General features: G+C 50.5%; 1 protein-coding gene across 1 annotated transcript in view; it reads right to left on the bottom strand.

Moving 5' to 3' along the window:
* LOC106589996 (protein jagged-1b) overlaps positions 1 to 24,525 on the bottom strand; it is a 166,173-nt gene that overhangs the window by 25,238 nt on the left and 116,410 nt on the right. Inside the window, exons 19-24 of the mRNA XM_082970599.1 lie at positions 22,302 to 22,418; positions 20,842 to 20,869; positions 16,651 to 16,736; positions 16,035 to 16,148; positions 7,072 to 7,181; positions 3,572 to 3,829 (exon numbers count right to left, since the gene is read on the bottom strand). Of these exons, the coding sequence (XP_082826725.1) occupies positions 3,572 to 3,829; positions 7,072 to 7,181; positions 16,035 to 16,148; positions 16,651 to 16,736; positions 20,842 to 20,869; positions 22,302 to 22,418 (713 nt within the window). The remainder of the gene's footprint in view (positions 1 to 3,571; positions 3,830 to 7,071; positions 7,182 to 16,034; positions 16,149 to 16,650; positions 16,737 to 20,841; positions 20,870 to 22,301; positions 22,419 to 24,525) is intronic.

Genomic DNA, 24,525 nt, shown 5'->3' with positions numbered 1-24,525 from the left:
GCGACCAGGGTAGAGACTACAGGAGCCCATGGTAGAGACTACAGGCGCCCAGGGTAGAGACTACATGCGACCAGGGTAGACTACAGGCGACCAGGGTAGAGACTACAGGCGACCAGGGTAGAGACTACAGGCGACCAGGGTAGAGACTACAGGCGACCAGGGTAGAGCCTACAGGCGACCAGGGTAGAGACTACAGGCGACCAGGGTAGAGACTACAGGCGACCAGGGTAGAGACTACAGGCGACCAGGGTAGAGCGTACAGGTTCCCATGGTAGAGACTACAGGCGACCAGGGTAGAGCGTACAGGCGACCAGGGTAGAGCGTACAGGCGACCAGGGTAGAGATGCAGGCGACCAGGGTAGAGACTGCAGGCGACCAGGGTAGAGACTACAGGCGACCAGGGTAGAGACTACAGGCGACCAGGGTAGAGACTACAGGCGACCAGGGTAGAGACTACAGGCGACCAGGGTAGAGACTACAGGCGACCAGGGTAGAGACTGCAGGCGACCAGGGTAGAGACTACAGGCGACCAGGGTAGAGACTACAGGCGACCAGGGTAGAGACTACATGCGACCAGGGTAGAGACTACAGGAGCCCATGGTAGAGACTACAGGCGCCCAGGGTAGAGACTACATGCGACCAGGGTAGAGACTACAGGTGCCCAGGGTAGAGACTACAGGTTCCCATGGTAGAGACGTCAGGCGACCAGGGTAGAGACTACATGCGACCAGGGTAGAGACTACAGGTGACCAGGGTAGAGACTACAGGCGACCAGGGTAGAGACTACAGGCGACCAGGGTAGAGACTACAGGAGCCCATGGTAGAGACTACAGGCGCCCATGGTAGAGACTACAGGCGCCCAGGGTAGAGACTACAGGCGACCAGGGTAGAGACTACAGGCGACCAGGGTAGAGACTACAGGCGCCCAGGGTAGAGACTACAGGTGACCAGGGTAGAGACTACAGGTGCCCAGGGTAGAGACTACAGGTTCCCATGGTAGAGACGTCAGGCGACCAGGGTAGAGACTACAGGCGACCAGGGTAGAGACTACAGGCGACCAGGGTAGAGACAACAGGCGACCAGGGAAGAGACAACAGGCGTCCAGGGTAGAGACTACAGGCGACCAGGGTAGAGACTACAGGCGACCAGGGTAGAGACTACAGGCGACCAGGGTAGAGACTACAGGTCCCCAGGGTAGAGACTACAGGCGACCAGGGTAGAGACTACAGGCGACCAGGGTAGAGACTACAGGCGACCAGGGTAGAGACTACAGGTGCCCAGGGTAGAGACTACATGCGACCAGGGTAGAGACTACAGGCGACCAGGGTAGAGACTACAGGTGCCCAGGGTAGAGACTACAGGTGCCCAGGGTAGAGACTACATGCGACCAGGGTAGAGACTACAGGTGACCAGGGTAGAGACTACAGGCGACCAGGGTAGAGACTACAGGCGACCAGGGTAGAGACTACAGGCGACCAGGGTAGAGACTACAGAAATTTGCCAGCTCACTAAATATGTCCACAGTTAGAGACAGAAAGGTAATACGAACAAAAACCAAGAAGCTGAGTTGAGAATGAGGAGAGGGGGACCACAGAGGATGAGGAGAGAGGGGGACCACAGAGGATGAGGAGAGAGGGGGGACCAGAGGATGAGGAGAGAGGGGGGACCAGAGGATGAGGAGAGAGGGGGACCAGAGGATGAGGAGAGAGGGGGACCAGAGGATGAGGAGAGAAGGGGGGACCAGAGGATGAGGAGAGAAGGGGGGACCAGAGGATGAGGAGAGAGGGGGACCAGAGGATGAGGAGAGAGGGGGACCAGAGGATGAGGAGAGGGGGACCACAGAGGATGAGGAGAGAGGGGGACCAGAGGATGAGGAGAGAGGGGGGACCAGAGGATGAGGAGAGAGGGAGACCAGAGGATGAGGAGAGAGGGAGACCAGAGGATGAGGAGAGAGGGGGACCAAAGGATGAGGAGAGAGGGGGACCAGAGGATGAGGAGAGAGGGGGACCAGAGGATGAGGAGAGAGGGGGACCAGAGGATGAGGAGAGAGGGGGACCAGAGGATGAGGAGAGAGGGAGACCAGAGGATGAGGAGAGAGGGGGACCAGAGGATGAGGAGAGAGGGAGACCAGAGGATGAGGAGAGAGGGGGACCAGAGGATGAGGAGAGAGGGGGGACCAGAGGATGAGGAGAGAGGATGAGGAGAGAGGGGGACCAGAGGATGAGGAGAGAGGGGGACCAGAGGATGAGGAGAGAGGGGGACCAGAGGATGAGGAGAGAGGGGGACCAGAGGATGAGGAGAGAGGGGGACCAGAGGATGAGGAGAGAGGGGGACCAGAGGATGAGGAGAGAGGGAGACCAGAGGATGAGGAGAGAGGGGAACCAGAGGATGAGGAGAGAGGGAGACCAGAGGATGAGGAGAGAGGGGGACCAGAGGATGAGGAGAGAGGGAGACCAGAGGATGAGGAGAGAGGGGGACCAGAGGATGAGGAGAGAGGGGGACCAGAGGATGAGGAGAGAGGGGGACCAGAGGATGAGGAGAGAGGGGGACCAGAGGATGAGGAGAGAGGGGGACCAGAGGATGAGGAGAGAGGGGGACCAGAGGATGAGGAGAGAGGGGGACCAGAGGATGAGGAGAGAGGGGGACCAGAGGATGAGGAGAGAGGGGAACACGTTCTCTAGCCGGTCAGTAGAGTTGGACTGGAACACGTTCTCTAGCCGGTCAGTAGAGTTGGACTGGAACACGTTCTCTAGCCGGTCAGTAGAGTTGGACTGGAACACGTTCTCTAGCCGGTCAGTAGAGTTGGACTGGAACACGTTCTCTAGCCGGTCAGTAGAGTTGGACTGGAACACGTTCCCTAGCCGGTCAGTAGAGTTGGACTGGAACACGTTCCCTAGCCGGTCAGTAGAGTTGGACTGGAACACGTTCCCTAGCCGGTCAGTAGAGTTGGACTGGAACACGTTCTCTAGCCGGTCAGTAGAGTTGGACTGGAACACGTTCTCTAGCCGGTCAGTAGAGTTGGACTGGAACACGTTCTCTAGCCGGTCAGTAGAGTTGGACTGGAACGCGTTCTCTAGCCGGTCAGTAGAGTTGGACTGGAACACGTTCTCTAGCCGGTCAGTAGAGTTGGACTGGAACACGTTCTCTAGCCGGTCAGTAGAGTTGGACTGGAACACGTTCTCTAGCTGGTCAGTAGAGTTGGACTGGAACACGTTCTCTAGCCGGTCAGTCAGTAGTAGCTAGTTAGCTCCTCCCTCCACTCTGAGAACTTCATCTATCAGTTGACTGCTCATATTGAGTTAGAGAGCAGAACGGCCGGGCCGAGAGCCCGAACGGCCGGGTCGAGAGCCCGAACGGCCGGGCCGAGAGCCGAACGGTCGGGCCGAGAGCAGAAAGGTGGAGGAGGAAAGGGAAAGTGATCCAATAGCCCCTTAACTCAATCTCTGGCTTCCTAGGGCAAAAGTAGTGCACTATATGGAATAGGGGGCCTAGGTTAGAGAGCGTCTGAGCTGCTGAGTAGAAGGGTAGTAGGGAAGAAAAGAGGGCAATTCATCTCTCTACTCTGACTCACCTTGGGCATGGTCTCTTTGGTGAACATAAGTGTTACGTTGGCACAGCCGTCGTCATGGTAACCGGAGCTTGGGTGGCATTTGTTGGGCGGTGGGGAGGAGGGGTGGCACTCCCCCTGACCCAGACACGGCCGGATGAAACACTGCTCCTCCCTGATTGGTACACAGCTCTGACCAGACAGACACCCGGCCCCACCTCCTCCGTTACCGTGACCTTTAACCCCACCGCTGACTCGGCAGGACCTAAGACCACACCACATCTGAAATCAAATCAATTGATGAATCAATGAATCAATACATCACGTCTGTAACACCAAAAATATCTAAATGTGAGATGTAGGAGAGAATAGACACATGTATTCAAGACACCAGGGTTACAAAATTCCAGTAACTTTTCCAAACAATGCCAGGTTTTCCAAAAATCCTAGTTGGAGGATTCCTGGAATCAGGGGGGGAATTATCAGAGAGGGAATCCTCCAACTGGGATTTTTGGAAAACCTGGCATTGTCCAGTAACTTTTCCCAACAATGCCAGGTTTTCCAAAAATCCCAGTTGGAGGATTCCCTCTCTGATAATTCCCCCCCTGATTCCAGGAATCCTCCAACTGGGAACTCTAACGAGGATTTCTGGAAAACCTAGAACTTTTTGGGGAATGGTAGTTGAGTTTTGCAGCCCTCTAAGATACATCTACCGTTGAAGTCGGAAGTTTACATATAAGTTTAGGTCAGTTAGGATCACCACTTTATTTTAAGAATGTGAAATGTCAGAATAATAGTAGAGAGAATGATTTATTTCAGCTTTTATTTCTTTCATCACATTCCCAGTGGGTCAGAAGTTTAAGTATTTGGTAGCCTTCCACAAGCTTCCCACAATAAATTGGGTGAATTTTGGTCCGTTCCTCCTGACAGAGCTGGTGTAACTGAGTCAGGTTTGTAGGCCTCCTTACTCGCAGACACTTTTTCAGTTCTGCCAACAAATTTTATATAGAATTGAGATCAGGGATTTGTGATGGCCACTCCAATACCTTGACCTAGTTGTCCTTAACTTCTTTGGGATAGGGGGCAGTATTTTCACGGCCGGATAAAAAACGTACCCGATTTAATCTGGTTACTACTCCTGCCCAGAAACTAGAATATGCATATAATTAGTAGATTTGGATAGAAAACACTCTAAAGTTTCTAAAACTGTTTGAATGGTGTCTGTGAGTATAACAGAACTCATATGGCAGGCCAAAACCTGAGAAGATTCCATACAGGAAGTGCCCTGTCTGACAATTTGTTGTCCTTCTGTTGCATCTCTATCGACATTACAGCATCTGTGCTGTAACGTGACACTTTCTAAGGCTTCCATTGGCTCTCTAAAGCCGCCAGAAAGTGGAATGGGGTGTCTGCTGTCTCTGGGCAAAGTACAACAGCTCTGTTTGTAAGTGGTCAGCCTGGGGACAGTGAGACTGAGATGCGCATTCACGAGACTTTTCAATTATTTTTCTTTCAGCCTTTGAATGAATACAACGTTGCCCGGTTGGAATATTACCGCTATTTTACGAGAAAAATCGCATAAAAATTGATTTTAAACAGCGTTTGACATGCTTCTAAGTACGGTAATGGAATATTTGTAATTTTTTTGTCACGAAATGCGGTCGCGCATTACCCTTCGAATAGTGACCTGAACGCACGAACAAAACAGAGGTATTTGGATATAACTATGGATTATTTGGAACCAAAACAACATTTGTTGTTGAAGTAGAAGTCCTGGGAGTGCATTCTGACGAAGAACAGCAAAGGTAATCCAATTTTTCTAATAGTAATTCTGAGTTTAGTGAGCCCCAAACTTGGTGGGTGTCAAATTAGCTAGCCTGTGATGGCCAAGCTATGTACTCAGAATATTGCAAAATGTGCTTTCGCCGAAAAGCTATTTTAAAATCGGACACCGCGATTGCATAAAGGAGTTCTGTATCTATAATTCTTAAAATAATTGTTATGTATTTTGTCAACGTTTATCATGAGTAATTTAGTAAATTCACCGGAAGTTTTCGGTGGGTATGCTAGTTCTGAACATCACATGCTAATGTAAAAAGCTGGTTTTTAATATAAATATGAACTTGATTGAACAAAACATGCATGTATTGTATAACATAATGTCCTAGGAGTGTCATCTAATGAAGATCATCAAAGGTTAGTGCTGCATTTAGCTGTGGTTTGGGTTTATGGGACATATATGCTTGCTTGGAAAATGGCTGTGTGATTATTTGTGTCTATGTACTCTCCTAACATAATCTAATGTTTTGCTTTCACTGTAAAGCCTTTTTGAAAATCGGACAATGTGGTTGGATTAACGAGAGTCTTATCTTTAAAATGGTGTAAAATAGTCGATTGTTTGAGAAAATTGAATTGTGGTATTTTAGTTGGTTTTGTATTTCGCGCCGTGCGATGCCATTGGCTGTTGGCTAGGGGTTTTGTGAAGTGCACCAGTCCCTCCTGCAGCAAAGCACCCCCACAACATGATGCTGCCACCCCCGTGCTTCACGGTCGGGATGGTGTTCTTTGGCTTGCAAGCCTCCCCCTTTTTCCTCCAAACATAACGATGGTCATTATGGCCAAACAGTTTTATTTTTGTTTCATCAGACCAGAGGACATTTCTCCAAAAAGTACGATCTTTGTCCCCATGTGCCGTTGCAAACCGTAGTCTGGCTTTTTTATGGTTGTTTTGGAGCAGTGGCTTCTTCCTTGCTGAGCGGCCTTTCAGGTTATGTCGATATAGGACTCGTTTTACTGTGGATATAGATACTTTTGTACCTGTTTCCTCCAGGATCTTCACAAGGTCCTTTGCTGTTGTTCTGGGATTGATTTGCACTTTTCGCACCAGAGTACGTTCATCTCTAGGAGACAGAACGCGTCTCCTTCCTGAGCGGTATGACGGCTGCATGGTCCCATGGTGTTTATACTTGCGTACTATTGTTTGTACAGATGAACGTGGTACCTTCAGGCGTTTGGAAATTGCTCCCGAGGATGAACCAGACCTGTGGAGGTCTACAATTTCTTTCCTGAGGTCTTGGCTGAATCTTTAGATTTTTCCATGATGACAAGCAAAGAGACACTGAGTTTGAAGGTAGGCCTTGAAATACATCCACAGGTACACCTCCAATTGACTCAAATGATGTCAACTAGCCTATCAGAAGGTCCTAAAGCCATGACATCATTTTCTGGAATTTTCCAAGCTGTTTAAAGGCACAGTCAACTTTGTGTATGTAAACTTCTGACCCACTGGAATTGTGATACAGTGAATTATAAGTGAAATAATCTGTCTGTAAACAATTGTTGGAAAAATTACTTTTGTCAGGCACAAAGTAGATGTCCTAACCGACTTGCCAAAACTATAGTTTGTTAACAAGAAATTTGTGGGGTGGTTGAAAAACGAGTTTTAATGACTCCAACCTAAGTGTATGTAAAGTTCAACTGTAGGTAAAGGTAATAAAGGTAAGAGAATAAGCGTAGGTACGTACTCTAGTACAGGTAATCTTCCCATTAAAGCACTGGCAGGTGTTGCAGTCATCATCCCACTGGGCTAAATCAGGGGTGACACGACTGTTCCCTGAGCACGGTCTCCCTGTCACTGGAACACACATACACAAGACTTAACACGCAGTACATGTCATCTCTACTGACTGTGTGTGTGAGAGCATGAGAGAGTGACTGAAAGAGAATGACTGAAAGAGAGTGTTACTGAAAGAGAGAGTTACTGAAAGAGAGAGTGACAGAGAGTGACTGAAAGAGAGAGTTACTGAAAGAGAGAGTTACTGAAAGAGAGAGCGAGTGAGACAGAGAGTGACTGAAAGAGAGTGACTGAAAGAGAGTGACTGAAAGAGAGAGTTACTGAAAGAGAGAGTTACTGAAAGAGAGAGTTACTGAAAGAGAGTGACAGAGAGTGACAAAGAGAGAGTGACAAAGAGAGCGAGTGAAAGAGAGAGTGACTGAAAGAGAGAGCGAGTGAAAGAGAGAGTGACTGAAAGAGAGAGCGACTGAAAGAGAGTGACTGAAAGAGAGAGCGAGTGAAAGAGAGAGCGAGTGAAAGAGAGAGCGACAAAGAGAGAGCGACAAAGAGAGAGCGACAAAGAGAGAGCGACAAAGAGAGAGCGACAAAGAGAGAGCGACTGAAAGAGAGAGCGAGTGAAAGAGAGAGCGACTGAAAGAGAGAGCGACAAAGAGAGTGACTGAAAGAGAGAGCGACTGAAAGAGAGAGCGACTGAAAGTGAGAGTGACTGATAGAGAGAGCGACAAAGAGAGAGCGACAAAGAGAGAGCGACAAAGAGAGAGCGACAGAAAGAGAGAGCGACTGAAAGAGAGAGCGACTGAAAGAGAGAGCGACTGAAAGAGAGAGCGACTGAAAGAGAGAGCGACTGAAAGAGAGAGCGACAAAGAGAGAGCGACAAAGAGAGAGCGACAGAAAGAGAGAGCGACTGAAAGAGAGAGCGACTGAAAGAGAGTGACTGAAAGAGAGTGACTGAAAGAGAGTGACTGAAAGAGACAAAGAGAGTGACTGAAAGAGAGAGTTACTGAAAGAGAGAGCGAGTGAAAGAGAGTGACAGAGAGTGACAAAGAGAGTGACTGAAAGAGGAGTGACTGAAAGAGAGAGTTACTGAAAGAGAGAGCGAGTGAAAGAGAGTGACAAAGAGAGAGTGACAAAGAGAGCGAGTGAAAGACAGAGCGACTGAAAGAGAGAGCGACTGAAAGAGAGAGCGAGTGAAAGAGAGAGCGAGTGAAAGAGAGAGCGAGTGAAAGAGAGAGCGACAGAAAGAGAGAGCGACAGAAAGAGAGAGCGACAGAAAGAGAGAGCGACAGAAAGAGAGTGACTGAAAGAGAGTGACTGAAAGAGAGTGACTGAAAGAGACAAAGAGAGTTACTGAGAGAGTTACTGAAAGAGAGAGCGAGTGAAAGAGAGAGCGAGTGAAAGAGAGCGACAAAGAGAGAGCGACAAAGAGAGAGCGACAAAGAGAGAGCGACAAAGAGAGCGACTGAAAGAGAGAGCGAGTGAAAGAGAGAGCGACAAAGAGAGCGACTGAAAGAGAGAGCGACAGAAAGAGAGAGCGACAGAAAGAGAGAGCGACTGAAAGAGAGAGCGACTGAAAGAGAGAGCGACAGAAAGAGAGAGCGACTGAAAGAGAGAGCGACTGAAAGAGAGAGCGACTGAAAGAGAGAGCGACAGAAAGAGAGAGCGACAGAAAGAGAGAGCGACAGAAAGAGAGAGCGACAGAAAGAGAGAGCGACTGAAAGAGAGAGCGAGTGAAAGAGAGAGCGACTGAAAGAGAGAGCGACTGAAAGAGAGAGCGACAGAAAGAGAGAGCGACTGAAAGAGAGAGCGAGTGAAAGAGAGAGCGAGTGAAAGAGAGAGCGACTGAAAGAGAGAGCGACTGAAAGAGAACGACAGAAAGAGAGAGCGACTGAAAGAGAGAGTGACTGAAAGAGAGCGACTGAAAGAGAGAGCGACTGAAAGAGAGAGCGACTGAAAGAGAGAGCGACAGAAAGAGAGAGCGACAGAAAGAGAGAGCGACAGAAAGAGAGAGCGACTGAAAGAGAGAGCGACTGAAAGAGAGTGACTGAAAGAGAGTGACTGAAAGAGAGTGACTGAAAGAGACAAAGAGAGTGACTGAAAGAGAGTTACTGAAAGAGAGAGCGAGTGAAAGAAAGAGTGACAGAGAGTGACAAAGAGAGTGACTGAAAGAGAGAGTTACTGAAAGAGAGAGTTACTGAAAGAGAGAGCGAGTGAAAGAGAGAGCGAGTGAAAGAGAGTGACTGAAAGAGAGTGACTGAAAGAGAGTGACTGAAAGAGAGAGTTACTGAAAGAGAGAGTTACTGAAAGAGAGAGTTACTGAAAGAGAGTGACAGAGAGTGACAAAGAGAGAGTGACAAAGAGAGCGAGTGAAAGAGAGAGTGACTGAAAGAGAGAGCGAGTGAAAGAGAGAGTGACTGAAAGAGAGAGCGACTGAAAGAGAGTGACTGAAAGAGAGAGCGAGTGAAAGAGAGAGCGAGTGAAAGAGAGAGCGACAAAGAGAGAGCGACAAAGAGAGAGCGACAAAGAGAGAGCGACAAAGAGAGAGCGACTGAAAGAGAGAGCGAGTGAAAGAGAGAGCGACAAAGAGAGTGACTGAAAGAGAGAGCGACTGAAAGTGAGAGTGACTGAAAGAGAGAGCGACAAAGAGAGAGCGACAAAGAGAGAGCGACTGAAAGAGAGAGCGACTGAAAGAGAGAGCGACTGAAAGAGAGAGCGACTGAAAGAGAGAGCGACTGAAAGAGAGAGCGACTGAAAGAGAGAGCGACAAAGAGAGAGCGACAAAGAGAGAGCGACAAAGAGAGAGCGACAGAAAGAGAGAGCGACTGAAAGAGAGAGCGACTGAAAGAGAGTGACTGAAAGAGAGTGACTGAAAGAGAGTGACTGAAAGAGAGAGTTACTGAGAGAGTTACTGAAAGAGAGAGTTACTGAAAGAGAGAGCGAGTGAAAGAGAGTGACAGAGAGTGACAAAGAGAGTGACTGAAAGAGAGTGACTGAAAGAGAGAGTTACTGAAAGAGAGAGCGAGTGAAAGAGAGTGACAAAGAGAGAGTGACAAAGAGAGCGAGTGAAAGACAGAGCGACTGAAAGAGAGAGCGACTGAAAGAGAGAGCGAGTGAAAGAGAGAGCGAGTGAAAGAGAGAGCGAGTGAAAGAGAGAGCGAGTGAAAGAGAGAGCGACAGAAAGAGAGAGCGACAGAAAGAGAGAGCGACAGAAAGAGAGAGCGACAGAAAGAGAGTGACTGAAAGAGAGTGACTGAAAGAGAGTGACTGAAAGAGACAAAGAGAGTTACTGAGAGAGTTACTGAAAGAGAGAGCGAGTGAAAGAGAGAGCGAGTGAAAGAGAGCGACAAAGAGAGAGCGACAAAGAGAGAGCGACAAAGAGAGCGACTGAAAGAGAGAGCGAGTGAAAGAGAGAGCGACAAAGAGAGCGACTGAAAGAGAGAGCGACAGAAAGAGAGAGCGACAGAAAGAGAGAGCGACTGAAAGAGAGAGCGACAGAAAGAGAGAGCGACAGAAAGAGAGAGCGACTGAAAGAGAGAGCGACTGAAAGAGAGAGCGACTGAAAGAGAGAGCGACAGAAAGAGAGAGCGACAGAAAGAGAGAGCGACTGAAAGAGAGAGCGACAGAAAGAGAGAGCGACAGAAAGAGAGAGCGACTGAAAGAGAGAGCGAGTGAAAGAGAGAGCGAGTGAAAGAGAGAGCGAGTGAAAGAGAGAGCGACTGAAAGAGAGAACGACAGAAAGAGAGAGCGACTGAAAGAGAGAGTGACTGAAAGAGAGCGACTGAAAGAGAGAGCGACTGAAAGAGAGAGCGACAGAAAGAGAGAGCGACAGAAAGAGAGAGCGACTGAAAGAGAGAGCGACTGAAAGAGAGAGCGACTGAAAGAGAGTGACTGAAAGAGAGTGACTGAAAGAGAGTGACTGAAAGAGACAAAGAGAGTGACTGAAAGAGAGTTACTGAAAGAGAGAGCGAGTGAAAGAAAGAGTGACAGAGAGTGACAAAGAGAGTGACTGAAAGAGAGAGTTACTGAAAGAGAGAGTTACTGAAAGAGAGAGCGAGTGAAAGAGAGAGCGAGTGAAAGAGAGTGACTGAAAGAGAGTGACTGAAAGAGAGTGACTGAAAGAGAGAGTTACTGAAAGAGAGAGTTACTGAAAGAGAGTGACAGAGAGTGACAAAGAGAGAGTGACAAAGAGAGCGAGTGAAAGAGAGAGTGACTGAAAGAGAGAGCGAGTGAAAGAGAGAGTGACTGAAAGAGAGAGCGACTGAAAGAGAGTGACTGAAAGAGAGAGCGAGTGAAAGAGAGAGCGAGTGAAAGAGAGAGCGACAAAGAGAGAGCGACAAAGAGAGAGCGACAAAGAGAGAGCGACAAAGAGAGAGCGACTGAAAGAGAGAGCGAGTGAAAGAGAGAGCGACAAAGAGAGTGACTGAAAGAGAGAGCGACTGAAAGAGAGAGCGACTGAAAGAGAGAGCGACTGAAAGTGAGAGTGACTGAAAGAGAGAGCGACAAAGAGAGAGCGACAAAGAGAGAGCGACAGAAAGAGAGAGCGACAGAAAGAGAGAGCGACTGAAAGAGAGAGCGACTGAAAGAGAGAGCGACTGAAAGAGAGAGCGACTGAAAGAGAGAGCGACTGAAAGAGAGAGCGACTGAAAGAGAGAGCGACAAAGAGAGAGCGACAAAGAGAGAGCGACAGAAAGAGAGAGCGACTGAAAGAGAGAGCGACTGAAAGAGAGTGACTGAAAGAGAGTGACTGAAAGAGAGTGACTGAAAGAGACAAAGAGAGTGACTGAAAGAGAGAGTTACTGAGAGAGTTACTGAAAGAGAGAGTTACTGAAAGAGAGAGCGAGTGAAAGAGAGTGACAGAGAGTGACAGAGAGTGACAAAGAGAGTGACTGAAAGAGAGTGACTGAAAGAGAGAGCGAGTGAAAGAGAGTGACAAAGAGAGAGTGACAAAGAGAGCGAGTGAAAGACAGAGCGACTGAAAGAGAGAGCGACTGAAAGAGAGAGCGAGTGAAAGAGAGAGCGAGTGAAAGAGAGAGCGAGTGAAAGAGAGAGCGACTGAAAGAGAGAGCGACAGAAAGAGAGAGCGACAGAAAGAGAGAGCGACTGAAAGAGAGTGACTGAAAGAGAGTGACTGAAAGAGAGTGACTGAAAGAGACAAAGAGAGTTACTGAGAGAGTTACTGAAAGAGAGAGCGAGTGAAAGAGAGAGCGAGTGAAAGAGAGCGACAAAGAGAGAGCGACAAAGAGAGAGCGACAAAGAGAGAGCGACAAAGAGAGCGACTGAAAGAGAGAGCGAGTGAAAGAGAGAGCGACAAAGAGAGCGACTGAAAGAGAGAGCGACAGAAAGAGAGAGCGACAGAAAGAGAGAGCGACAGAAAGAGAGAGCGACAGAAAGAGAGAGCGACTGAAAGAGAGAGCGACAGAAAGAGAGAGCGACTGAAAGAGAGAGCGACTGAAAGAGAGAGCGACAGAAAGAGAGAGCGACAGAAAGAGAGAGCGACAGAAAGAGAGAGCGACTGAAAGAGAGAGCGACAGAAAGAGAGAGCGACTGAAAGAGAGAGCGAGTGAAAGAGAGAGCGAGTGAAAGAGAGAGCGAGTGAAAGAGAGAGCGACTGAAAGAGAGAACGACAGAAAGAGAGAGTGACTGAAAGAGAGAGTGACTGAAAGAGAGCGACTGAAAGAGAGAGCGACTGAAAGAGAGAGCGACTGAAAGAGAGAGCGACAGAAAGAGAGAGCGACAGAAAGAGAGAGCGACAGAAAGAGAGAGCGACTGAAAGAGAGAGCGACTGAAAGAGAGAGCGACTGAAAGAGAGTGACTGAAAGAGAGTGACTGAAAGAGAGTGACTGAAAGAGACAAAGAGAGTGACTGAAAGAGAGTTACTGAAAGAGAGAGCGAGTGAAAGAAAGAGTGACAGAGAGTGACAAAGAGAGTGACTGAAAGAGAGAGTTACTGAAAGAGAGAGTTACTGAAAGAGAGAGCGAGTGAAAGAGAGAGCGAGTGAAAGAGAGTGACAGAGAGAGCGAGTGAAAGAGAGAGCGACAAAGAGAGAGCGACTGAAAGAGAGAGTGACTGAAAGAGAGTGACTGAAAGAGAGAGCGACTGAAAGTGAGAGCGAGTGAAAGAGAGAGCGACTGAAAGAGAGAGCGACTGAAAGAGAGAGCGACTGAAAGAGAGAGCGACTGAAAGAGAGTGACTGAAAGAGAGTGACTGAAAGAAAAGAGAGAGCGACAGAAAGAGAGAGCGACTGAAAGAGAGAGCGACTGAAAGAGAGAGCGACTGAAAGAGAGAGCGACTGAAAGAGAGAGCGACAAAGAGAGAGCGACAAAGAGAGAGCGACAAAGAGAGAGCGACAAAGAGAGAGCGACTGAAAGAGAGAGCGAGTGAAAGAGAGAGCGACAAAGAGAGAGCGACAAAGAGAGAGCGACAAAGAGAGAGCGAGTGAAAGAGAGAGTGACTGAAAGAGAGAGCGACTGAAAGAGTTGGGATGGGCATATTTAATTGAATATCCGCATATCATTTCATTTCCAAACGAACGTTAGTAGAGAAACACTTGTGAGACAGTATTCATTATTTGAGAACTTTTGTTAGGTAGCAATTTTAACAATGAAAACGCTTTGTCTAAATGAAATTGTCCATGATGTTACATTGTTACACACAAGGATATAACTGCAAAAATAGTGGAAACACTTCCAGAATCTATGCCAAGATGAATTGAAGCTGTTCTGGCTCATGGTGGCCCAACTCCCTATTAAGCCACGTTATGTTTCCTGTTCCATGACATTTGAAACCCTTAACTTAATAAAACAACAAACTTCAGAATGTAGCGTTTCTGTAGCCTATGGTGCGCTGGCCTCCTGCTGCTAAAGACGTCGCTGACCTCCTGCTGCTAAAGACGTCGCTGAGCTCCTGCTGCTAAAGACTTCGCTGACCTCCTGCTGCTAAAGACTTCGTTGACCTCCTGCTGCTAAAGACGTCGCTGACCTCCTGCTGCTAAAGACGTCGCGCGGCTGTCTCTGAGCTCCGGGCACTACAGACGTCGCGTGGCTGTCTCTGAGCTCCGGGCACTACAGACGTCGCCTGGCTGTCTCTGAGCTCCGGGCACTACAGACGTCGCGTGGCTGTCTCTGAGCTCCGGGCACTACAGACGTCGCGTGGCTGTCTCTGAGCTCCGGGCACTACAGACGTCGCGTGGCTGTCTCTGAGCTCCGGGCACTACAGACGTCGCGTGGCTGTCTCTGAGCTCCTGCTGCTACAGACGTCGCGTGGCTGTCTCTGAGCTCCGGGCACTACAGACGTCGCGTGGCTGTCTCTGAGCTCCGGGCACTACAGACGTCGCGTGGCTGTCTCTGAGCTCCGGGCACTACAGACGTCGCGTGGCTGTCTCTGAGCTCCGGGCACTACAGACGTCGCGTGGCTGTCTCTGAGCTCCTGCTGCTACAGACGTCGCGTGGCTGACGTTGAGCTCCTGCTGCTACAGACGTCGCGTGCTGACGTTGAGCTCCTGCTGCTACAGACGTCGCGTGGCTGACGTTGAGCTCCTGCTGCTAAAGACGTCGCGTGGCTGACGCTGAGCTCCTGCTGCTGTCGTTGAGCTCGTGGCTGTCATTGTTTACAGTTGCGCACTGTAAATGTATGTAGTTACTGTAAATGTAGCCTTTAGTTCTGAGGGCGCAGAAAGTGAGCATTTTATTTTCAAGCTCATTTTCTCTCTCATGGGCTATAGGCAGGCCCGGAGACACGAGGGGGGCAATGCCCCTTTAGTTGGAATATTATGCCCCCTCAATTTTGTATCCCTATTCTGCCCCGGTCTGGCTACGGGTTGTGTTACTCCTGCCGCCAGTCCTGGCTACGGGTTGTGTTACTCCTGCCGCCAGTCCTGGCTACGGGTTGTGTTACTCCTGCCGCCAGGCCTGGCTACTGCTGTTAGCCTAGGCTACGGTTAGCCAAAAGGTACCGGAATAGCACCCTGAAAACAACTGTACACCGTCTGCCGTTAGCCTAGGCTACGGTTAGCCAGAAGGTACCGGAATAGCACCCTGAAAACAACTGTACACCGTCTGCCTAGGCTACGGTTAGCCAGAAGGTACCGGAATAGCACCCTGAAAACAACTGTACACCGTCTGCCGTTAGCCGGTGTACAGTCGTTTTCGGGGTGTTTTCAGGGTGTTATTCCGGTACCTTTTGGCTAACCTTGGCCTAGGCTAACGGCAGACGGTGTACAGTTGTTTTCAGAGATCCTATGACAGAGAGAGATCGTGACCTAGTGTTTTCAGAGATCGTGAGCTAGTGTTTTCAGAGATCCTATGACAGAGAGATTCGTGAGCTAGTATTTTCAGAGATCCTATGAAAGAGAGAGATCGTGAGCTAGTGTTTTCAGAGATCGTGAGCTCGTGTTTTCAGAGATCCTATGACAGAGAGAGATCGTGAGCTCGTGTTTTCAGAGATCCTATGACAGAGAGAGATCGTGAGCTAGTGTTTTCAGAGATCCTATGACAGAGAGAGATCGTGACCTAGTGTTTTCAGAGATCCTATGACAGAGAGATCGTGAGCTCGTGTTTTCAGAGATCCTATGAAAGAGAGAGATCGTGAGCTAGTGTTTTCAGAGATCGTGAGCTCGTGTTTTCAGAGATCCTATGACAGAGAGAGATCGTGAGCTAGTGTTTTCAGAGATCCTATGACAGAGAGATCGTGAGCTCGTGTTTTCAGAGATCCTATGACAGAGAGATCGTGAGCTCGTGTTTTCAGAGATCCTATGACAGAGAGAGATCGTGAGCTCGTGTTTTCAGAGATCCTATGACAGAGAGAGATCGTGAGCTAGTGTTTTCAGAGATCCTATGACAGAGAGAGATCGTGAGCTAGTGTTTTCAGAGATCCTATGACAGAGAGAGATCGTGACCTAGTGTTTTCAGAGATCCTTACCGTCCTGACAACGTGGTCCTGATCGGTCTTGGGGACACAGGCAGTGGAAGCCATTGATTTCATCAACACAGGTAGCACCAAAGGCACATGGCGAGGACTGGCATTCGTTGATATCTGACACACACACACACACACACACACACACACACACACACACACACACACACACACACACACACACACACACACACACACACACACACACACACACGAGACTCATATTATAGCAGTCAGGAACGATCCAATTATGTTTGACATTATGCCTTTATTAACGACACTCTTTTGAAGTTAGATTTTTTGGACTGACAATCAAATATCTCACATGTTTTTTAACCTTTATTTAACTAGCAGGGTGGGTGAGGCAGGGTGGGTGAGGCAGGGTGGGGTGAGGCAGCTTGGGTGAGGCAGGGTGGGGTGAGGCAGGGTGGGTTGAGGCAGGGTGGGTTGAGGCAGGGTGGGGTGAGGCAGGGTGGGGTGAGGCAGGGTGGGGTGAGGCAGGGTGGGGTGAGGCAGGGTGGGGTGAGTGAGGCAGGGTGGGGTGAGGCAGGGTGGGGTGAGTGAGGCAGGGTGGGTGAGGCAGGGTGGGTGAGGAGGGGGAGTCCATGTTAATACGTACTGATCCTGCAGTCTGGTCCAGCGAACCCTGGAGTGCACTCACAGCGATACCAGTTATCACCATCCACACAGGTCCCACTGTTATAACTGGAGAGGAGGAGAGGACGAGGAGAGAGGAGAGGAGAGGGGAGAAGGGGTGAGAGGGGAGGAGGGAGGGAGAGAGGAGAGGAGGGGAGAGGAGAGGAGAGAAGGGGTGAGAGGGGAGGAGGGAGGAGAGGAGAGGACAGGAGAAGAGAGAAGGAGGAGAGGACAGGAGAAGAGGAGAGGACAGGAGGGTAAGAGAGGAGGGGGAGAGGAGAGAAGGGAGGAGAGTAGAGAAGGGGTGGAAGGGGAGGAGGGAGGGAGAGAGGAGAGGAGGGGTGAGGAGAGGAGAGGAGGGGGAGATAGTAGAGAGGTGAGGAGAGGAGAGGGAGAGGAGAGAAGGGAGGAGAGTAGAGAAGGGGTGAGAGGGGAGGAGGGGGTGAGGAGAGGAGAGGAGGGGGAGATAGTAGAGAGGTGAGGAGAGGAGAGGGAGAGGAGAGAAGGGAGGAGAGTAGAGAAGGGGTGAGAGGGGAGGAGGGGTGAGGAGAGGAGAGGAGGGGGAGATAGTAGAGGTGAGGAGAGGAGAGGGAGAGAGACGGAGAGAGACGGAGAGAGACGGAGAGAGAGAGGAGAGAAGTGAGGAGAGGAGAGGGAGAGAGACGGAGAGAGAGAGGGAGAGAGACGGAGAGAGACGGAGGGAGAGAGACGGAGAGAGACGGAGAGAGAGAGGGAGAGAGACGGAGAGAGACGGAGAGAGAGAGGGAGAGAGAGGGAGAGAGACGGAGAGAGACGGAGAGAGAGAGGGAGAGAGAGGGAGAGAGACGGAGAGAGACGGAGAGAGAGAGGGAGAGAGAGAGAGAGAGACGGAGAGAGAGAGGGAGAGAGAGGGAGAGAGACGGAGAGAGACGGAGAGAGAGAGGGAGAGAGAGAGAGAGAGAGACGGGGAGAGAGACGGAGAGAGAGAGGGAGAGAGAGACGGAGAGAGAGACGGAGAGAGACGGAGAGAGAGAGGGAGAGAGAGACGGAGAGAGAGACGGAGAGAGAGAGGGAGAGAGAGAGAGAGAGAGAGAGAGAGAGAGAGAGAGACGGAGAGAGAGAGAGAGACGGAGAGAGACGGAGAGAGAGAGGGAGAGAGAGACGGAGAGAGAGACGGAGAGAGAGACGGAGAGAGAGAGAGAGAGAGAGGAGAGAGAGAGAGAGAGAGAGAGAGAGAGAGGAGAGAGAGAGAGAGAGAGACAGAGAGAGAGAGACAGAGAGAGAGAGAGAGGGAGGGAGACGGAGAGAGAGAGAGAGGGAGGGTTCAGTCTCAGTTCAACATCAAAACATCTTGGTCAAACTGAAGTCTCTCAGCCTACGTCCCAAATGACACCCTTATCCTCTACACAGAGCCCTATGGGTCCTGGTCTAAAGTAGTGTTCTATTTAGGGAATAGGGTGCAATTTGGGACATAGATCAAACTAGGAAGGGCAGGGGGATATCTATATCCAACATGACTAGTACTACCATAACCAGTACTACCATAACCAGTACTACCATAACTAGTACTACCATAACCAGTACTACCATAACTAGTACTACCATAACCAGTACTACCATAACTAGTACTATCATAACCAGTACTACCATAACTAGTACTACCATAACCAGTACTACCATAACTAGTACTACCATAACCAGTACTACCATAACTAGTACTGCCATAACCAGTACTACCATAACCAGTACTACCATAACTAGTACTACCATAACCAGTACTGCCATAACTAGTACTGCCATAACCAGTACTGCCATAACCAGTACTGCCATAACCAGTACTACCATAACCAGTACTACCATAACTAGTACTACCATAACCAGTACAACCATAACCAGTACTGCCATAACTAGTACTGCCATAACTAGTACTGCCATAACCAGTACTGCCATAACTAGTACTACCATAACCAGTACTACCATAACCAGTACTACCATAACTAGTACTGCCATAACCAGTACTGCCATAACCAGTACTGCCATAACCAGTACTACCATAACCAGTACTACCATAACCAGTACTACCATAACTAGTACTACCATAACCAGTACAACCATAACCAGTACTGCCATAACTAGTACTGCCATAACTAGTACTGCCATAACTAGTACTACCATAACCAGTACTACCATAACTAGTACTACCATAACTAGTACTACCATTATTTGACATGATGAATCATTTCATGGGTTAGGGGGGAGGACAGAGAACAACAGGGTTAGGGAGGAGCACAGAGAACAACAGGGTTAGACTGGAGGACAGAGAACAACAGGGTTAGACTGGAGAACAGAGAACAACAGGGTTAGACTGGAGCACAGAGAACAACAGGGTTAGACTGGAGCACAGAGAACAACAGGGTTAGACTGGAGCACAGAGAACAACAGGGTTAGGGGGAGGACAGAGAACAACAGGGTTAGGGAGGAGCACAGAGAACAACAGGGTTAGACTGGAGCACAGAGAACAACAGGGTTAGACTGGAGCACAGAGAACAACAGGTTAGACTGGAGAACAGAGAACAACAGGGTTAGACTGGAGCACAGAGAACAACAGGGTTAGACTGGAGCACAGAGAACAACAGGGTTAGGGTGGAGCACAGAGAACAACAGGGTTAGGGGGGAGCACAGAGAACAACAGGGTTAGGGGGGAGGACAGAGAACAACAGGGTTAGGGGGGAGCACAGAGAACAACAGGGTTAGGGGGGAGCACAGAGAACAACAGGGTTAGACTGGAGCACAGAGAACAACAGGGTTAGACTGGAGCACAGAGAACAACAGGGTTAGACTGGAGCACAGAGAACAACAGGGTTAGACTGGAGCACAGAGAACAACAGGGTTAGACTGGAGCACAGAGAACAACAGGGTTAGACTGGAGCACAGAGAACAACAGGGTTAGACTGGAGCACAGAGAACAACAGGGTTAGACTGGAGCACAGAGAACAACAGGGTTAGACTGGAGCACAGAGAACAACAGGGTTAGACTGGAGCACAGAGAACAACAGGGTTAGACTGGAGCACAGAGAACAACAGGGTTAGACTGGAGCACAGAGAACAACAGGGTTAGGGGGGAGGACAGAGAACAACAGGGTTAGGGAGGAGCACAGAGAACAACAGGGTTAGGGAGGAGAACAGAGAACAACAGGGTTAGGGAGGAGAACAGAGAACAACAGGGTTAGGGAGGAGAACAGAGAACAACAGGGTTAGACTGGAGCACAGAGAACAACAGGGTTAGGGAGGAGAACAGAGAACAACAGGGTTAGGGGGGAGCACAGAGAACAACAGGGTTAGACTGGAGCACAGAGAACAACAGGGTTAGGGGGGAGAACAGAGAACAACAGGGTTAGGGGGGAGAACAGAGAACAACAGGGTTAGACTGGAGCACAGAGAACAACAGGGTTAGACTGGAGCACAGAGAACAACAGGGTTAGACTGGAGCACAGAGAACAACAGGGTTAGACTGGAGCACAGAGAACAACAGGGTTAGACTGGAGCACAGAGAACAACAGGGTTAGACTGGAGCACAGAGAACAACAGGGTTAGGGGGGAGAACAGAGAACAACAGGGTTAGACTGGAGCACAGAGAACAACAGGGTTAGACGGGAGCACAGAGAACAACAGGGTTAGACTGGAGCACAGAGCAGGGTTAGGGACTGGAGCACAGAGAACAACAGGGTTAGACTGGAGCACAGAGAACAACAGGGTTAGACTGGAGCACAGAGAGAGAGACAGACCGAGACAGAGACCGAGACAGAGACCGAGAGACAGACGCAGAGAGAGACAGACGCAGAGAGAGACAGACGCAGAGAGAGACAGACGCAGAGAGAGACAGACGCAGAGAGAGACAGAGAGAGACAGACGCAGAGAGAGACAGACGCAGAGAGAGACAGACGCAGAGAGAGACAGACGCAGAGAGAGACAGACGCAGAGAGAGACAGAGAACGAACTGCATGTGAGAAACTTCAGTACAGACTGCAGAACAAACCTGGGTTCAAATACTATTCGCCATCATTTCAAATAATGTATCTGGGCCAGAACCCACCCATCTGGCAGGCAGGCGGGCTATAGAAAATGTTTTTGATCGATTTGAAATACTATTTGAACTTCGGTACGGGGCAAAGTAGAGGAAATGTGTTCCACTTACCACGGTTGGGGATTACAGTCGTTGGTATCTGGAAAAGAGAGAGGAGGTAATTTCACACGCATGTGGAGAGAGAGACTAGAGTGTCCAGAGGTTGTGTTAGCGTGTGCTGTCTTGGCGTGTTTAGCGCCACACGGCCTGGGTTATTAACTCTATATTGTAAACACCGTGACCTCTTGCCCTGCTAACAAGGAGCAGGGCCTCCACCCTCGCTTACACCCTACACCCCCACTCCTACCCCCTACACCCCCACTCCTACACCCTACACCCCCACTCCTACCCCCTACACCTACCCCCTACACCCTCGCTCACTACCCCATACACCCTCGCTCACTACCCCCTACACCCTCGCTTACACCCTACACCCTCGCTTACCCCCTACACCCCCACTCCTACCCCCTACACCCCCACTCCTACACCCTACACCCCCGCTCACTACCCCCTACACCCTCGCTCACTACCCCCTACACCCTCGCTCACTACCCCCTCGCTTACACCCTACACCCCCACTCACTACCCCCTACACCCTCGCTTACACCCCCACTCCTACCCCCACACCCCCGCTCCTACCCCCTACACCCTCGCTTACCCCCTACACCCCCACTCCTACCCCCTAAACCCTCGCTTACACCCTACACCCTGCCCCTATTCCTACTCGATCATAAACGTTTGGGAAGTCATGCTTTAGAAAGAGCATGTGTTGTATGTGAGAATATGGAGACGGACCCCAGGAAGGGGACCAGCAGAACGGAAGGGAAGAGAAACAAGTTGTCATGTGGACAGGAATGCACAGCTCCTCCCCCATCCAGAACCCTGCTCCTCCCCCATCCAGAACCTTGCTCCTCCCCCATCCAGACCTTGCCCCTCCCCCCATCCAGAACCCTGCTCCTCCGCCATCCAGAACCTTGCTCCTCCCCCCATCCAGAACCTTGCTCCTCCCCCATCCAGAACCTTGCTCCTCCCCCATCCAGAACCTTGCTCCTCCCCCATCCAGAACCCTGCTCCTCCCCCATCCAGAACCCTGCTCCTCCCCTATCCAGAACCTTGCTCCTCCCCCATCCAGAACCTTGCTCCTCCCCCATCCAGAACCCTGCTCCTCCCCCATCCAGAACCTTGCTCCTCCCCCATCCAGAACCATGCTCCTATATGTCAGTTGGTAACCAACTTTAAGGTGCATTACCACCATCAACTGGACTGGAGTGTGGACCTCAGTTCATCTGTCAATCACCCACGTTGGTATATGCACCTATAAACCAATGCGGAGATGGGAGAGGCGGGTCTTGCAGCGCGATCAAGCGTAGTAAATAAAACCAAGTTTTACTTGAGCAACGTGGCTACGTAGCCGCCGCTCGTTGATGACCAACAGTTTTGGATTAAATGATTGAATAACATGTACATTTATTTGGTAACGCCAGAGATAAGGCCATCTTCCTCGAAGCAGGGGGCCTGCGTTGTGGACTCACTCTGTTTACAGGTGTCTCCTTCCCAGCCCTCCTTGCAGACGCAGGTAAAGGAGTCCCCGCTGGTAACACAGGTTCCCCCGTACTCACAGGGGTTAGGGAGACAGCTGCTGTTCTTAGCTAGGAGGAGGATGAGAGAGACAGGAGGGAGGAGGAGGAGAGAGACAGGAGGGGGGAAGAGGAGAGAGACAGGAGGGAGGAGGAGGAGAGAGACAGGCGGGGGGCGGAGGCGAGAGACTAGGAGGGGGGAGGAGGAGAGAGACAGGAGGGGGGAGGAGGAGAGACACAGAGGGGGGAAGAGGAGAGAGACAGGAGGGGGGAAGAGGAGAGAGACAGGAGGGAGGAGGAGGAGAGAGACAGGAGGGGGGAGGAGGTGGAGAGAGACAGGAGGGAGAAGGTGGAGAGACAGGAGGGAGGAGGAGGAGGAGAGAGACAGGAGGGAGGAGGAGGAGAAGAGAGACAGGAGGGGAGGAGGAGGAGAGAGACAGGAGGGAGGAGGAGGAGGAGAGAGACAGGAGGGAGGAGGAGGAGGAGAGAGACAGGAGGGAGGAGGAGGAGAGAGACAGGAGGGAGGAGGAGGAGGAGAGAGACAGGAGGGAGGAGGAGGAGGAGAGAGACAGGAGGGAGGAGGAGGAGGAGAGAGACAGGAGGGAGGAGGAGGAGGAGAGAGACAGGAGGGAGGAGGAGGAGAGAGACGGGAGGGAGGAGGAGGAGAGGGACAGGAGGGAGGAGGAGGAGAGAGACAGGAGGGAGGAGGAGGAGAGAGACAGGAGGGAAGAGGAGGAGAGAGACAGGAGGGGAGGAGGAGAGAGACGGGAGGGAGGAGGAGGAGGAGAGAGACAGGAGGGAGGAGGAGGAGAAGAGAGACAGGAGGGAGGAGGAGGAGAGAGACAGGAGGGAGAGGAGGAGGAGAGAGACAGGAGGGAGGAGGAGGAGGAGAGAGACAGGAGGGAGGAAGAGGAGGAGAGAGGCAGGAGGGAGGAGGAGGAGAGAGACAGGAGGGAGGAGGAGGAGAGGGACAGGAGGGAGGAGGAGGAGAGAGACAGGAGGGAGGAGGAGGAGAGAGACAGGAGGGAGGAGGAGGAGAGAGAGGAGACGAGGAGGAGAGGAGGGGGGGAGGAGGAGAGAGACAGGAGGGAGGAGGAGGAGAGGGACAGGAGGGAGGAGGCGGAGGAGAGACAGGAGGGAGGAGGAGAGAGACAGGAGGGAGGAGGAGGAGAGAGACAGGAGGGAAGAGGAGGAGAGAGACAGGAGGGGGGAGGAGGAGAGAGACAGGAGGGAGGAGGAGGAGAGGGACAGAGGGAGGAGGAGGAGAGACAGGAGGGGGGAGGAGGAGGAGAGACAGGAGGGAGGAGGAGAGAGACAGGAGGGTGAGTTCATCTGGGTCATATTCAGCAAAATCTTTAAAAACATTGTGCAACAAAAAAGCGAAAGCAAGTGTGTCCTATTGGATCTCCACGTTTCAGCCTGGTTAGTGCCTATTGGTCTAGAGCCAGGGGAGGGAGGAGGGGACTAACTCAGCTGTATTACAGGTAGCCCCTCCCATCCAGACTAATTTACCTATATTACAGGTAGCCCCCTCCCACCCAGATGTATTTACCTATATTACAGGTAGCCCCCTCCCACCCAGATGTATTTACCTATATTACAGGTAGCCCCCTCCCACCCAGATGTATTTACCTATATTACAGGTAGCCCCTACCACCCAGACTAATTTACATTTATTACAGGTAGCCCCCTCCCACCCAGATGTATTTACCTATATTACAGGTAGCCCCCTCCCACCCAGACTAATTTACCTATATTACAGGTAGCCCCCTCCCACCCAGATTATTTACCTATATTACAGGTAGCCCCCTCCCACCCAGATGTATTTACCTATATTACAGGTTGCCCCTCCCGCCCAGATGTATTTACCTATATTACAGGTAGCCCCCTCCCACCCAGATTAATTTACCTATATTACAGGTAGCCCCCTCCCCCCAGATGTATTTACCTATATTACAGGTAGCCCCCTCCCACCCAGATTAATTTACCTATATTACAGGTAGCCCCCTCCCACCCAGATTAATTTACCTATATTACAGGTAGCCCCCTCCCACCCAGATGTATTTACCTATATTACAGGTAGCCCCCTCCCACCCAGATGTATTTACCTATATTACAGGTAGCCCCCTCCCACCCAGATGTATTTACCTATATTACAGGTAGCCCCTCCCACCCAGAT

Source organism: Salmo salar, chromosome 28, assembly GCF_965601325.2.
Source record: "Salmo salar chromosome 28, fSalSal1, whole genome shotgun sequence".
NCBI classification, from domain to species: Eukaryota; Metazoa; Chordata; class Actinopteri; order Salmoniformes; family Salmonidae; genus Salmo; species Salmo salar.
This window is presented reverse-complemented; position numbering and strand designations above follow the sequence as displayed.